General features: G+C 39.2%; 1 protein-coding gene across 1 annotated transcript in view; it reads left to right on the top strand.

Annotated features, from left to right (window-relative positions):
• USH2A (usherin) overlaps window positions 1-15,172 on the top strand; it is a 559,229-nt gene that overhangs the window by 152,283 nt on the left and 391,774 nt on the right. The window contains exons 26-28 of the mRNA XM_078392221.1: window positions 1,085-1,288; window positions 1,398-1,478; window positions 4,123-4,308. Coding sequence (XP_078248347.1) covers window positions 1,085-1,288; window positions 1,398-1,478; window positions 4,123-4,308 — 471 coding nt within the window. The remainder of the gene's footprint in view (window positions 1-1,084; window positions 1,289-1,397; window positions 1,479-4,122; window positions 4,309-15,172) is intronic.

The following is a 15,172-nucleotide window of genomic DNA, read 5'->3' as shown; positions in this document are numbered from 1 at the left end:
TGAATGATTTAATGTCCCTTATGTACTTCTTCTGGAGCCAGAAGTGTCCCCTTCCTTAAGATGAGCTGTTGAAGGAGGATTTTTTTTTTCTAAATGCAGACAGGCATGGGTGTGCATGTACAGACTTTTGTGTGGAAATTCAGACAATGGTTCTCTCTGATGATTTATTCATATCCACTCTTGTGCCAGTTGCACATTTGCAAATGTAGATGAGTTAAGGATTCCACCCCAGTCCCTCTCCATTGCAAAAGGTTTTCCCAAAGTAGCTTTCCTTTTGTTTTCTTTTGATTCTTGTTTATATATGCTACTTTTCTCCCAGAACTTGGACTCAAGGCGGTTTACAAAAACTGTTGAAACAACAGAAAATTAAAATAAAAAACAGTAGAATTACAGATTATATATAGGATTAAATTCATTTTAATATTAAAATTTAAATATTTGATTAAAACACTAATAAGAGTTTATCTTTTTGCTAAAAAAGAACTATAATTGCAGTTTGTCATATTTATGCCATTTGCATTTCCAGAATAGAGTGAGGCCAAAGAACACATACATGTACATGCATGTACACTGTGTGCATATACAACACATATCCAGCTAGAGCAAGATATGTCAATTCATATGGCTTTTCTGTCTTCCATTTTATTGTAACAGTAATGGAAAGGAAAATGTTTGTGTGTATTTGGTAATACCTATTACACATTTTTCTGTAATTAGAACAAAGTTTCCTTGTTAACCTGCAATAGAATAAATCTATATTTTAGTTTTTCCTTGATGGACTTTCTCAAAATCTATATTTGCCACTCATTGATGTGTTTGTACATATAAGTAGCAAAATTAAGGGATTTTTATGTAGGATGAATAATTGGTATACATTTCTGCATGGTATAATAACAGCAATGATTGCTCTCTATCAGTTTAAAGTAGTGTTTTAGAAGGAATAATTTTTCAAACATAATTTCAAGTTTAACATTTACATCTAGCTTTCCTTATCACTGAAAGGTGGCACGGCAAGAAGTGAAACATGATTCTTAATTAAGAACTGAAGCCCTTTATGTGATACTAATCCCTTACTATTTGCTAGGTTTTGGTGGCTGCATGAAGGATGTTAAATTTACACGAGGTGCTGTCGTTAACTTGGCATCTGTGTCCAGCAGTGCTGTCAGAGTCAATCTGGACGGATGCCTATCAACTGACAGAGCTGTTAACTGCAGGGGAAATGACTCCATCCTTGTGTACCGAGGAAAAGAGAGGAGTGTTTATGAGAATGGGCTTCAGCCATTTACAGGTATAACATTGTCCCTTATCTGAAGAGCTATATGATTTTTAGCTCACTTTGTAATAACGCATTCGCACATTTAGACACTCTCTGTTTCTCTTTCTTTCTTGCCCTTAAGAATATTTGTACCGGATAATTGCTTCTAATGAAGGAGGATCTGTATCTAGTGCCTGGAACCGTGGCCGCACAAGAGAGTCTGGTAATTAACATTTCTACATTTTGCTCCCATATCAATTCTTTCCTTAATTTGATGCCAGTGTGGATAATTTTTAGGTTGCCACTGTGGGAGAAAAAAAGAGAAGGAAATAAACCAAGGTTTCTTTCTTGATGGTACATCTCAATGAAATTTAGGTGACTTTCAAGTCATTCCTTTTAGCCATGTTTATTTGAAACTGCAAGACCATTGTCACAATTCAAAACAAGATTCAGTTGTACGCATGTCCATTCATCTGAATGGGTTTCAGCACATACAGACCTGTGTTGGCTTCTAGATCTTATTCAAGAAGCTGGAGTATGATATATTCCCCTTGTGTTCCTGTGTTAAAAAGTATCCAACATTTTGTATTGACTCAGTATCAAACCAACCCACATTTTTTTTCATATGCAAATAAGACATTCTTGCAATATGAATGAAATTGCAGTTTCTAAGCATACCTGGGTACAGAGGAGGTCATATAGATGCATATCAGCGAGATAAGAGATTGGATGACCAGATTGGGTATTAAGTTATATTGATAACAAGAGATCAAGATATATAGATAATTTGAGCAGTGAGTAGTCCATAAATGTTAGATCACACACAAACTGTAGAAATATTTGAAATTTGGAAATACATTTCTCTAAATTACTCTTAGAGTTATAGAAATGCATTTTCCAAATTTCTACAGTTTGTGTATGAAATTAATATTTCGATTTGGACAAAAATGTCTAAAACAAGAATTTAATATTGTTGAACTAAATAGTAGACTTGGCCCTTATTCCAAGTTCATTTTATATCTATTTCTTACCATATTGTTTTTTCTTTCTGAAAATATAATGTGATTCAGCCTTACAAAAGCAGGCATTTACAGAATGTAATATCCCTGAATTTTATTTTTTTGCTCGCCATAAAAAATATACAGGCCCGCATGAGAAAATTTTCTAAAAATTCCCTTTCTACCATGTGGTAGCTGCAAAAATTAAGAGAATTTTTAGACCATTTTTTGCTCAGTCTTTCTGACTTCAGGAACAAAAATCCCCTTACCCCTTACCCTATCCCTTGTTTAAATAATAAAAAAAAATTAGAAAAGGAACAAAAAATGGAAAGCTACTAACTATTTGGAACAGCAGGTTTTCAGTATCTTTTGACTCTTGCATTCTGATTCCTCTTATTGCAAAACAAAAAAATAAAAAAATCCTGGAACAACCATGAAACACGACCTCGCCGATTATATGAGTCCCTTTACAAATGGGTACTCTAATGTATTTGCATCACAAAAAAACCTTGCTTTTCACTTTATACCAAGGCAGAGTTTTGACTTGCAGATGTGCTGCTTATGCAGTTTAATGCCACCATGTGGCTGTCCATCCCAAAGCGAGCAAGTACAGCCATATTTTTGCCCTAATTGTCTGACCAGAGTAAGATAGACCATAAATTTATATTTACTATCTGACCACAGTATGGAGCAGCTACATGTTCCCAAGGGCTGGAAAATAATTGCGCTATTTAATTATTTTTGAGTCAGTTTTGTTGTGTCCCCTATGAGAAGACCATCTGCTATACAGTACCTTACCTTGCTCTGTGATACATTTCAGAACTAATAAAATCAATATATTAATGTGGTATTGTCAGCAACCTGAAGCTTTGTAAGCAGTCTGTGTTGCTGGTTTCAGGGGGAATGATGGCTATTCAGACACTTTGACATTTAACATAATGTCTTTACCTGGATATCCCTTCCTTCTGCCTTGAATGATTTTGAAATGGATCTAAGGAATGAGGGCATAAAAGAAGATGATGCTGAGTGGCTACAGCAATCCTCATTGTCAGGACTCCAGAGTACATGCCCATTCATAGCCAAATCATCCATCATTCTGCCATATAATTATTTGGGCCATTCCTCGAAATCCTTTTTTTTTTCAGTTGTCTGTGATGAAGTTGTTTCCCCCTAAGTCTTTCCCTGTCAGAGCAATATCTAATGAATAGTTAAAGGTTACTGGAAATGGGATTTTCTAAGTAAGGTTGTGAAGCTTCCATGAACGGGACTTTAAAAATTCTTTCAAACATCATTTAAGAAGCAGCAGCAGCACTTGTTCTTAGAACTGATCCAAGACAAGAGTTATGAGTCTAAAGGCTTGCAAAATCTCAAGTATCACCTTATTATGATATCCTTATTCTGTGCATTTTTTTAAAATTAAAAACTACTTATATTTTAATTGGACTTCATTTTATAAAAAGTTTTGTGGCTTCTTGTCAATGAAGTATCAAATGCTTGTGTATAATTGTGTAATTGTTTGTTCCTACCTGCCAACATATTACATGGACATTATATGAACATCTACAGTCCACCCCCTTCCTTTATGAGACATGTTTCAACACATTTGGTACATTAAATGTTTCTCAAAAACCTGAACTAGGCAAAGAAGAACGTTATGTAGATGGAGTTCTGATGGTTTTGAAATATAGCTAAAACTGAATGGCTCAAGATGTGCAGTCATATTAAATCAATGCTGGAAAGTTACAACTCTAATAAATTGTATTTATGCTAATGGTGAATCTGATTTACTGCAACTATTAAAAGTGAAGAATGGGGCAATAGTCTTCTTAGGACTGCTGTTTTCTCTGTTTCTTTCTTATCCTTTCACAGTTCCACAAAATGTGCCAACACCCTCAGGAGTTCACGGTATAAATGGTTACAGCGTTGAGGTTACCTGGGACAAACCAGCTGAGGTCAAAGGTGTAATTGAGAAGTATATTCTGAAAGCAGTGAGGGAAGATGGTTCCACTGTTTCTACTGTCAGTACAGAGATTACTAACACTACTACATTCACAGGTACATGCCCATAAATACAAGTTTAAAGTAATATTTTTGTCTATTGTTGAATGGCATTGCAATGTACTGTATTTTCCCCGTGTATAAGACACCCCCATGTATAAGACGCCCCCCCCCACTTTTCTAACCCAACAGTAAGAAATCTAAGTGGGACTTAGCAAGTGTAGGGGAAAGTGTAGGATCACTTTGATCCCTGCTTTCCCTTCCACTTATTTTTGTTCTGTCCTCAGCTTACTTCCGTGTATAAGACAACCATCAATTTTTATTTTAAAGATTTTAGACAAAAATACAGTGGACCCTTGACTTACAGACGGCTTGACTTACAGACTTTTTGAGTTACAGACTTCTCTGGCCGCAAAATTTAGGTTTGACTTGCAGACTGAGATTTGAATTACAGACCAGAAAAAAACCAAAATGGAACAAAAACGGCCTGTTACGGGATTAATCGGTTTTCAATGCACTGTAGGTCAATGGAGACTTGACTTACAGACTTTTTGACTTGAGAACCGCCTTCCAATACGGATTAAGTTCTCAAGTCAAGACCCCACTGTATAGTCTTGTACACAGAAAAATATGGTGCGTGTGTGTGTGTGTGTGTGTGTGTGTGTGAGAGAGAGAGAGAGAGAGAGAGAGAGAGAGAGAGAGACAGAGAGATAGCACAAGACAGAATGAGAGAGAACAAGAGAAAGCAAGAAAGAGAGACAGAGAGTGAGAGATAGAGAGTGACAGATAGGAAAAGAGATTTGTTCTGGTGGGTATGAATTCTGCTGTGGAATGCCCTCCCAACAGAAATTCAGCTGGCACCCTCGCTGGGTGTTTTTAAAACCCAGTTAAAGGTTATTCAAGAAGGCCTTCCCTCCAGTCAATTAAGTCTTTCTCTCTCTCTCTCTCTCTCTCTCTCTCTCTCTCTTTTTGGCTCTTCCATCTTGGTAATCCTCTCTTTAAATTAATTGTTTTAAATTGAAATTTGTAATTTTATGATTTTATATATTTTTATACTGTTTTATACTGTTTTATTTTGTAAGCCGCCCCGAGTAGACATGGTCTAGAGGGGCGGGGTAAAAATCAAATAAATAAATAAATAAAATAAATTGATGCCCCAGCTCCAGTGGAGTCAAGAGTAGAGTGAAGCAAGACTAGAAGTAAAATATAATGAAGGCCAGTATACAGGAGGTAAAATCTTATATTAGGCTGACCAGAAGAAGACTGACCACAAAGAGTTTACATGTGTTGGTGAGAATCTGGTGGTGTATCTTAGCGTATCAATACAAGACAAGAGTACAAGTCATGTATTTCCCTTGCACTGCTTCTGGCACAGTTGGTTAGCGATGCATAAACTAAATCTTAAGGATGACTAGATGTGGAAAACTTCAACTTAAAGGTTGTAGCTGTGTTCTGTTCCAGTGATGTGCATACACTTCTGGCAGGAAGAGGCAGCTGCCAGCAGGTGGAGTAACCCTTTATTCTGCCCTTTCACTTAGAGGTAGAGCATAAGATCAAAGAGTTATTTCAGCCAATCCTAGTTGCGATTAGGTAACTAGTATCCTATCTGAATTCTAACAACATACTGTGTAATCATGCTAAGTAAATAAAAGAGGTGTCAGTGTGTTGCCTTTAGTCTCCGTTGGCTCGGACACCCGTTGTCGACTCCTTTGTTCTTTCTCTAAGGCAATTAGCCTTCGTTTGTCCTATGATCACCTACAAATAGATTTCTTCTTTGTCTTTATAAGAGATACATTCTGTGCTGTGTGCCACTTTTCCTGAATTCCTTTTCAGCCCTGGGGTGGTGAAATGTTGGTGCTTCAGATGTCTTGGACTACAGCTCCCACAGTCCTGTATCATTTGCAAAACAGACTGAGGATTCAGGAGTTAATGCATAATATCTGAAGAGCCAAAAGTTCACCACCCCTGGGACAATTCCTATAATAAATTCTGGAACTGGGAACATACACATTCCAATGATCTTCTGCTTTGAAAGCAAGGATTAAGCTGCAGTTTCCACTATTCAAATGTAATAGAAAACCGTTGGTTATCATTCTTGCTTAGATATGTGTTGAGTAGTGTGAATTCACTAATTGGGTGGTATATTACACACACACACACACACACATACATACATGACATGACATGACATTGGGATAAAGAGATATACTGTAATAGGGGAATTGCTCTTGTGATAGGATCACTCCTGTTTTCTATAATCTTTGGTTCTCTCCTGAAGAGAGGGCAGGCTCTGGTCATCTCAGGTGGTGAAGTTAGAAGAACAAAGAATCATGTCCCTTTCTGCCAGAAGGGTCTCTACTACAGCTCCAAAAAGTCTTGCTATCTATTCTCTGGCTGTGCAAAGTCTACAGCTGGGAGACACCTGATTTGGCTCTCCAACTCTGTGGTGCAAAGTACTTTCTTGTGATGGCATTTGTTGCAGCTGGAGAGCCACATAAAATGGGGTCGCATCATATCCTGGTTAGCTCATACTCCACCAATGGAGGCAGGGACCTCATTCTGACTAATGCGAGGACCACCTCTGGCTGAGAGCTATACATACTCATTTCTTTCCAGTATTCCAGAGCCTGCCCACCCACCCTCTGCTTTGTTATCAGAGCAGAACAGGTGGTGGACATTAGTGATAGGGGGCTGTAGCAGGAAGAGTTAAGATGCTGCTGTTTTCAACTTTCCAAAATCTTGTTTTTCATGAGTAAACAATTTAAGGTAAATGTGACAACTTCTTAATTGATTTCTGTAGCATGCAACTATGAAATCCAGAAGTCAAGAAGATAGCTGACTCCTGCCTTGAAAGTATTGTGACAAGGCATGTACTTCAAGGACTTTTCAGTTCAGCCATGTGCTTACACCAATTTTAGTTACTGTTTGCCTAAATTCACATGAACAGATTTTTGTCAGCACAAATATTTGGGGAATGACATTTCTTCTTATTGATATCTGTGAGATAATCCTGAACAAATAGCAGCATTTTCTATTTATGTTCATTCGTTCTCATTGATTCTGTTCTTAAACATGTCAGTCATCCTTCAAGACAAGGGTGGGCAACTGGTAGCCCATTAGATGTTACAGGAGTGTACCTTCCATCAGCCTTAGCTAGCTTAACCAATGGTTAGGGATAATGAGAGTTGCAGTTCATCACCTGGAATGCCACAGGCTGACTACCTCTGCTTCAGTGATTCAGAACAGAATTAGAATGCCCCTCTCAAACATGTTAGATAAAGAATTGCTAGTCATTCAGCAATGTCCCATCTTATATCAAAACACCTGGGGTTTTTTTTTTGTTTGTTTGTTTTTTTTTGGCTGGGCACAGAGATACACATAAATGTGACAGTTTGGGGAGAGATATTTTAATCCACACTGTCTGAGATGAGATGAAATCTGAAACCTACAACCTCTGAGCTGATTCTCCAGCCACAACTTGTGTTAAACAGAGAAAGCTAACCCACTCATCTGGCCATGAATATTGGAACCTTTACATTTCTTTTGTACCATCCCCAACTGTAATACTCAGACAGATGAAGACTGTTATAGAGTTGCAAGCCAGTTTCTGTTTGTGATATTTTAGTGGTCTAATAATAGCACTTATCCTTCTTTTCAGATGGTGTACAAGGACCATACAGCTTTTAAACATTTTTTGTTTAGAACCAGGCATAATAAATTGAAGTCTAATAAAAGCAGAACAGAATGCCCCCTTAGATCTTAGCAACATACTTCTGTTGATGCAGCCTAATAGTGCATTTAGTTTTTTTGTTGTTGACTATTGACTGCTGCCCCTTCATGGATTGCTGCCTTGTTGTGGTGAAGGGGCTTGAGTAACTCAGAGAAGCTATGGACTATGCCGTGCAGGGACACCCAAGATGGACAAGTCATAGTGGAGAGTTCCAAATAAATGCAATAAACCTGGAGCAGGAACTGGCAATGCCACTCCAGTATCTTTGCCAAGAATGCCCCATGATCAGAAACAAAAGGCTAAAAGATATGACGCTGGAAGATGGGCCCCTCAGGTCGAAAGGCATCCAACATTCTACTGAGGAAGAGCGGAGGACAAGTACAAGTAGCTCCAGAGCTAATGAAGTGGTTGGGCCAAAGCCAAAAGGACGCTCAGCTGTGGACGTGCCTGGAAGTGAAAGGAAAATCTGATGCTGCAAAGAAAAATACTGCATGGGAACCTGAAATGTAAGATCTATGAACCTTGGTAAGCTGGATGCGGTCACACAGGAGACGGCAAGAATAAACATTGTCATCCTGGGCGTCAGTGAACTAAAATGGACAGGAATGGGTGAATTCAATTCAGATGATTATCATATCTACTATTGTGGGCAAGAAGCCCATAGAAGAAATGGAGTAGCCCTCATAGTCAACAAAAGAGTGGGAAAAGCTGTAACGGGATATAATCTCAAAAACGATAGAATGATTTCAGTATGAATCCAAGGCAGACCTTTCAACATCACAATAATCCACATTTATGCACCAACCAGCAATGTTGAAGAGACTGAAATTGTCCAATTCTATGAAGACTTACAACACCTTCTAGAACTGACACCAATGAAAGATGTTCTTCTCATTATAGGGGATTGGAATGCTAAAGTAGGGAGTCAAGAGATAAAAGGAACAACAAGAAAGTTTGGCCTTGGAGTTCAAAATGAAGTAGGGCAAAGTCTAATAGAGTTTTGTCAAGAAAACAAGCTGGTCATCAAAAACACTCTTTTCCAACAACACAAGAGGCAACTCTACACATGGAAATCACCAGATGGGCAATACCGAAATCAGATTGATTATATTCTCTGCAGCCAAAGGTGGAGAAGCTTTATACAGTCAGCAAAAACAAGACCTGGAGCTGATTGTGGCTCTGATCATCAGCTTCTCATAGCAAAATTCAAGCTTAAACTGAAGAGAGTAGGAAAAACCATTGGGCTACTCAGGTATAATCTAAACCAAATCCCTTATGAATACACAGTGGAAGTGAAGAACAGATTTAAGGAACTTGATTTGGTGGACAGAGTGCCTGAAGAACTTTGGATAGAGGCTCATAACATTGTCCAGGAGGCAGCAACAAAAACCATCCCAAAGAAAAGGAAATGCAAGAAAGCCAAGTGGCTGTCCAATGAGGCCTTACAAATAGCAGAGAAGAGAAGGGAAATAAAATGCAAGGGAGATAGGGAAAGCTACAGAAAACTGAATGCAGACTTCCAAAGAATAGCAAGGAGAGACAAGAGGGCTTTCTTACATGAACAATGCATAGAAATAGAGGAAAATAATAGAAAAGGAAAGACCAGAGATCTGTTCAAGAAAATCAGAGATATTAAAGGAACATTTTGTGCAAAGATGAACATGATAAAGGACAAAAATGGGAGGGACCTTACAGAAGCAGAAGACGTAAAAAAGAGGTGGCAAGAATACACAGAGGAATTATACCAGAAAGATTTGGATATCTCGGACAACCCAGATAGTGTGGTTGCTGACCTTGAGCCAGACATCCTGGAAAGTGAAGACAAGTGGGCCTTAGAAAGCTTATCAACCACAAGGCCAGTGGAGGTGATCGAATTCCCGTGGAACGATTTAAAATCGTAAAAAATGACGCTGCTAAAGTGCTACATTCAATATGCCAGCAAGTTTGGAAAACTCAACAGTGGCCAGAGAACTGGAAAAGATCAGTCTACATCCCAATCCCAAAGAAGGGCAGTGCCAAAGAATGCTCCATCTACTGTACAATTGCACTCATTTCCCACGCTAGCAAGGTTATGCTCAAAATCCTACAAGGTAGGCTTCAGCAGTATGTGGACCGAGAACTCCCAGAAGTACAAGCTGGATTTCAAAGGGGCAGAAGAACGCAAGACCAAATTGCTAACATGCTCTGGATTATGGAGAAAGCCAGAGAGTTCCAGAAAAACATCTACTTCTTCTTCAATGACTATGCAAAAGCCTTTTACTGTGTGGACTACAGCAAACTATGGCAAGTCCTTAAAGGAATGGGAGTGCCTGGACACCTTATCTACCTCCTGAGAAACCTATACATGGGACAGGAAGCAACAGTTAGAATGGATATGGAACAACTGATTGGTTCAAAACCGGGAAAGGAGTATGACAAGGCTGTATATTGTCTCCATGCTTATTTAACTTATATGCAGAATACATCATGCGAAGGGCCGGACTGGAGGAATCCCAAACTGGAATTAAGATTGCCAGAAGAAATATCAACAACCTCCGGTATGCAGATGATACTACGCTGATGACAGAAAGTGAGGTGGAATTAAGGAACCTTGTAATGAGGGTGAAAGAGAAGAGTGCAAAAAATGGTCTGAAACTCAACATCAAAAAAACTAAGATCATGGCCACTGGTCCCATCACCTCCTGGCAAATAGAAGGAGAAGATATGGAGGCAGTGACATATTTCATTTTCTTGGGCTCCATGATCATTGCAGATGGTGACAGCAGCCCCAAAATTAAAAGATGCCTGCTTCTTGGGAGGAAAGCGATGACAAACCTCGACCACATCTTAAAAAGCAGAGACATCATCTTGCTCTGGTCCATGGGGTCACGAAGAGTTGGACATGACTAAATGACTAAACAACAATTGACTGCTGACTGATGTTGCACTTCTGGTCTACAACTCCTAGATCTTTTTCACATGTACTACTGCCAAGCCAGTTACAGCTATCTGTATTTATACAGCTGGATTTCGTAGCCTGTATATAGGACTTTACATTTCTCCCTGGAGGTCCCGATTCTGGCGGTGGCAATTTGGTGGTTAATTTTTACTGTTAAAACTTCCCGATTCATCCTGAAGCTCCCACAGGCTTGACTAGTGCAAAAGAGAGCCACAGAGCCAAAAGAGAGCCAAATAAGTTATTTGTCCATTTATTGATTCAGAATGTTGTATATTTATAAGGGGGGGGGAGAAAGAAAGCTTTAAATTAGTTTAAATTATTTCCATTAACAGATTTATTTATTTAAAAACATTTTTACCTCACCTTTCTCCTTGAAAAGGATCCAAGGCAGCTTATAACAATGAAAGACAATATTTAAAAATTAAAAACAATGAGTATATAATGGTGGTTAACACAATTAAAAGACAATATTTAAAAATTATGAATAAGGAGGCATCTTACATCAATCAAGAGGAAATATTAAGGCAAAAATCAATAAGCACACAATTTTTTTTTTAAAAGTCACTCTGAGAAATGGAGAACACGAAAATGGAAAACACAAGTAGTTCCAAAGTCTGGATGCAGCAACAGAGAAGGCTGTCTCCAGTTTTCCCATCAGATGCACCTGTGAGGGTGGCAGGACTGAGAGAAAGGCCTCTCCTGATGATCTTAACACTTAACCCAGCTCATGATCAAAGACACAGTCTTCAAAATAGCTTGGATACAGGCCATTCAGGGCTTTATAGGTTAAAATCAGTACTTTAAATTGTACCCAGAAACTGATCGGCAGCCAGTGGAGTTGCTGTAACAGAGGGGTTATGTGATCCCTTTACCCTTTAGCAGCCTGACTGGGGTTTGTTATCTGGTTTATGCTGGCATAAGTTTATGCAACAGGATTTTGCCCATTGCTTGTTTTGTCCCCTTTCTGTTAAGAGGACATTGTCCCCATCTGTTAAGTTCATGTTGAATCCTGATTCTGTCTTCTGAGGTTTAGCATCCTCTCTCATTTTGGTATCATCTGTAAATTTTGTTCAGCATCCCCTTCACTCTTTAATAATTTATACAGATTTGAGCAACACTGGGTCCTACATCTTACTTTTCTCTAAAACGATGAAGAAGCATTGGTGCTGGGAAGATTTCGGTTCAATTTCTCTGAATTGTAAGGTGGTGGGCATATCAGGATATATAAATGAGAGAAATGCTGCTACTGTTATTTACGATACTTGGTTGTCAGGATGATCTATGACAGGAAAAATAAGTCATCCTGAGATGCCACCCAACGGTCTGGTCTATTAGGCAAAGTAGCAAAGGGGTGGGGCAGAATTGTCACATGTGTTCCTCAGGATGGTGACCCTGACTCTTAGTCTAATCAGCTCACACAATGAATAGGTTATTGGTCCATTTATTAATTCTTTTGACTTTAAGCTTCTGAGTCTGGATACTCTTCACATTTTATAGTACAGATTAAAAACTGGACTTCATGGAATGTAAAACCTGGGCTGCCTCTGTCTTGGGTTCTTTGTACAATCGCTGTCCTCCTGGCACTGGTGGCTGAGTTGGGAGTCTGCAGGAGAATGAGTTGGGAGTCTGCAGGAGAATGGGCAGAGAACTGCATTATCATGTTTACAGTGTGAGGCCATATCTCATGAACTTCTTTTCTTGTACCTTTCACATTCTGGTTCAAAAAAGCTGAATGAGTCACATTCATTCCTCCATATTGGTGGGACTCAAGTCAAACCCATGTCCAGTGAGCCATTGGAGTTTGCTCCTCTACAGTTTCTGTGACTGCTTTTGATGTTTGTCTGACTACTGATATTCATGATCTTCGCTAATTCTTTATTCTTGTTGATTTTTGCTGTCTGGGCAGGATGGCTCTATAAGGCATTTTCCAGACTTGCATGAATGAAACAAGAATTTTTATTTCTTCTCTTCAAGATCTCCTTAACTTGCACACATAGTGGATTATTGAAAGATACAGAAACATTCTCTCCAGAGCTTCTTATTCTTAGAAAGGCATTTAACCAAGTTTCTTTGAACTGTGCCTATTACAGGTGCTTGAACAGATCCACAGTAACAAGGCTCTTGCTGTCTCGCTGTGTGCCACTTAAATTGAAGAACCCAGAATTCCGCAATGTGGACTGTCAGCCAAACTGGTGTTTGGTGCTTCCCAGCCGCACCTTTTTCAGAGGGCTCCCATTCAGAAGCAATGCACAGAGGAGGCAGGGCAGGGAAACCAGAATGCTGCCACTGAGGAGGCTGGGCTGTGAAGTGCCAAACACCTGTTTGTCCAAAAAACGAACCGGCGCGAACTGCCAAACCAGTGGTTCATGCCCATCTCTAGTAAGGTAGAGCCATCTCCTGCTGATGATATGAATTAAACCAATAAAATGATCCACCTAGTTTTATAAGAACTAACTTTGTTTCTGCTCTTTGTTTCCCTATGAATAAAATAATTATGTGAATTATTATGCCCATAAAAGGAACTGTGCTTTTCAGTTATGCTATCCCAATTATTTATCGACATTTATATATTTAAAATATTTTTATTACTGTGCTTTTCTCCTCAAAAAGGACCCAAGGCAGATGACAACATTAAAAAGACAATATTTAAAAGCAAGAAACAGTAAATATACAAATAATAAACAAAAATTAAACAAGCAGTATATAAAAAATGGAAAATGAAGTCAATATTAAAACACATCTAAAAGCAAAGAGGCACAAGAATCCATTTAAAAACTCCTCACAAGCTGCCGATCGCTAAGAAAAGGCCTGCTTGAAAGGGAAGTTCTTAGTCTGTTGGTGGAAGGACAGCAAAGATATGACCACCCTGGCCTCCCACGACAGGGAATTCCAGAGTCTGGGAGTGTCAACATAGAAGGCCAACACCTTCCCATGGGAGATTCAATTGACCTGTTCTTCACTGATGTTTTTTTAATTCATTGGTTAAGACTCAGTAATGCCTTTAAATAGGGACGTGGTGGTGCTGTGGGCTAAACCGCAGAAGCCTGTGCTGCAGGGTCAGAAGACCAGCAGTTGTAAGATCGAATCCACATGACAGAGTGAGAGCCCATCGCTTGTCCCAACCTAGCGGTTCGAAAGCATGCAAATGCAAGTAGATCAATAGGGACCACCTCGGTGGGAAGGTAACAGCATTCCGTGTCTAAGTCGCACTGGCCATGTGACCACAGAAGATTGTCTTCAGACAAAACGCTGGCTCTATGGCTTGGAAATGGGGATGAGCACCGCCCTCTAGAGTCGAACACGACTGGACAAAAATTGTCAAGGGGAACCTTTACCTTTTATCTAATGCCTTTAAATAATTTTAGTTCCTGGCTTAATGGTCCTAACCTGAATTTGGAAACCAACCCTACTGTGTTTGGGGTCCTCCTGCACAATCAGCTGTGTGCAATTTTGAACTTCTTCCTCAAATTCCCACACTTAAAAAAAAGACATTATTCTGCCTGGCCATGGAGTAATCTTAATTTGTATCTGCTGCTGAATGCTTTTTCCATTTTGTAATTTGGTTTTAACTGGCCGTTCAGAGTTCTAAACCACCTCGAGGCCATTTTGAAAGCCCCAAGGTAGTCTAGACATGATTTTATAAATAAATTGACCACAATAGACAATAGGTGTAACTGCCAATTTCCCCTTTGCACGGCAGACTTGCAAATCCTCTCAGAATGTCTGGTAAGGCTGTGCTCAAACCTTAAAGCAAGCCAAGTAAGCAGAATTGTGGCCACCTTATAAAAGAAAGGATTGATGAAAATCTAGTGGTCTTGAGATATGAGTTCTCCTTCCGCCTGCCTTGGCAGGTTGATTGCGAAGCAATTTGCACAGCTGGGCAGGCCTGCAGGTGTCTGGAAATGTGTTAGATAGGTGGCCACGTACTAACACATGAGTTAATGCAGAAGACATGGGAAACCTCACAGGAACTGAAACTGTTCTGGCTGTTAACTTAGGTTGCACCAATAAATCAGAGAGCCATAAGGGCAGGATTACCTGCGTTGGAAGCATTTGTCTCCTTGGTGGATAAGATTGCTTCAACACAAAATATGTTTTGTTATTTTGACGGAAACAGTTGCAAATCGACTTGTGTTTTGTAGCAAGGCTATAAAGAAATGCTTTAAAATGGAAAAGAAACTGGAAAATGGAAGATACTTTAAAATGGAAAAGCTTTTTTTAAAAAACAAAATGGTTTGTTTGCTGGTTTTTGA

Source organism: Pogona vitticeps, chromosome 1 (assembly GCF_051106095.1).
Source record: "Pogona vitticeps strain Pit_001003342236 chromosome 1, PviZW2.1, whole genome shotgun sequence".
NCBI lineage: Eukaryota > Metazoa > Chordata > Lepidosauria > Squamata > Agamidae > Pogona > Pogona vitticeps.
Note: the sequence above shows the minus strand (reverse complement) of the source record. Positions and strands in the feature narration are given on the sequence as shown.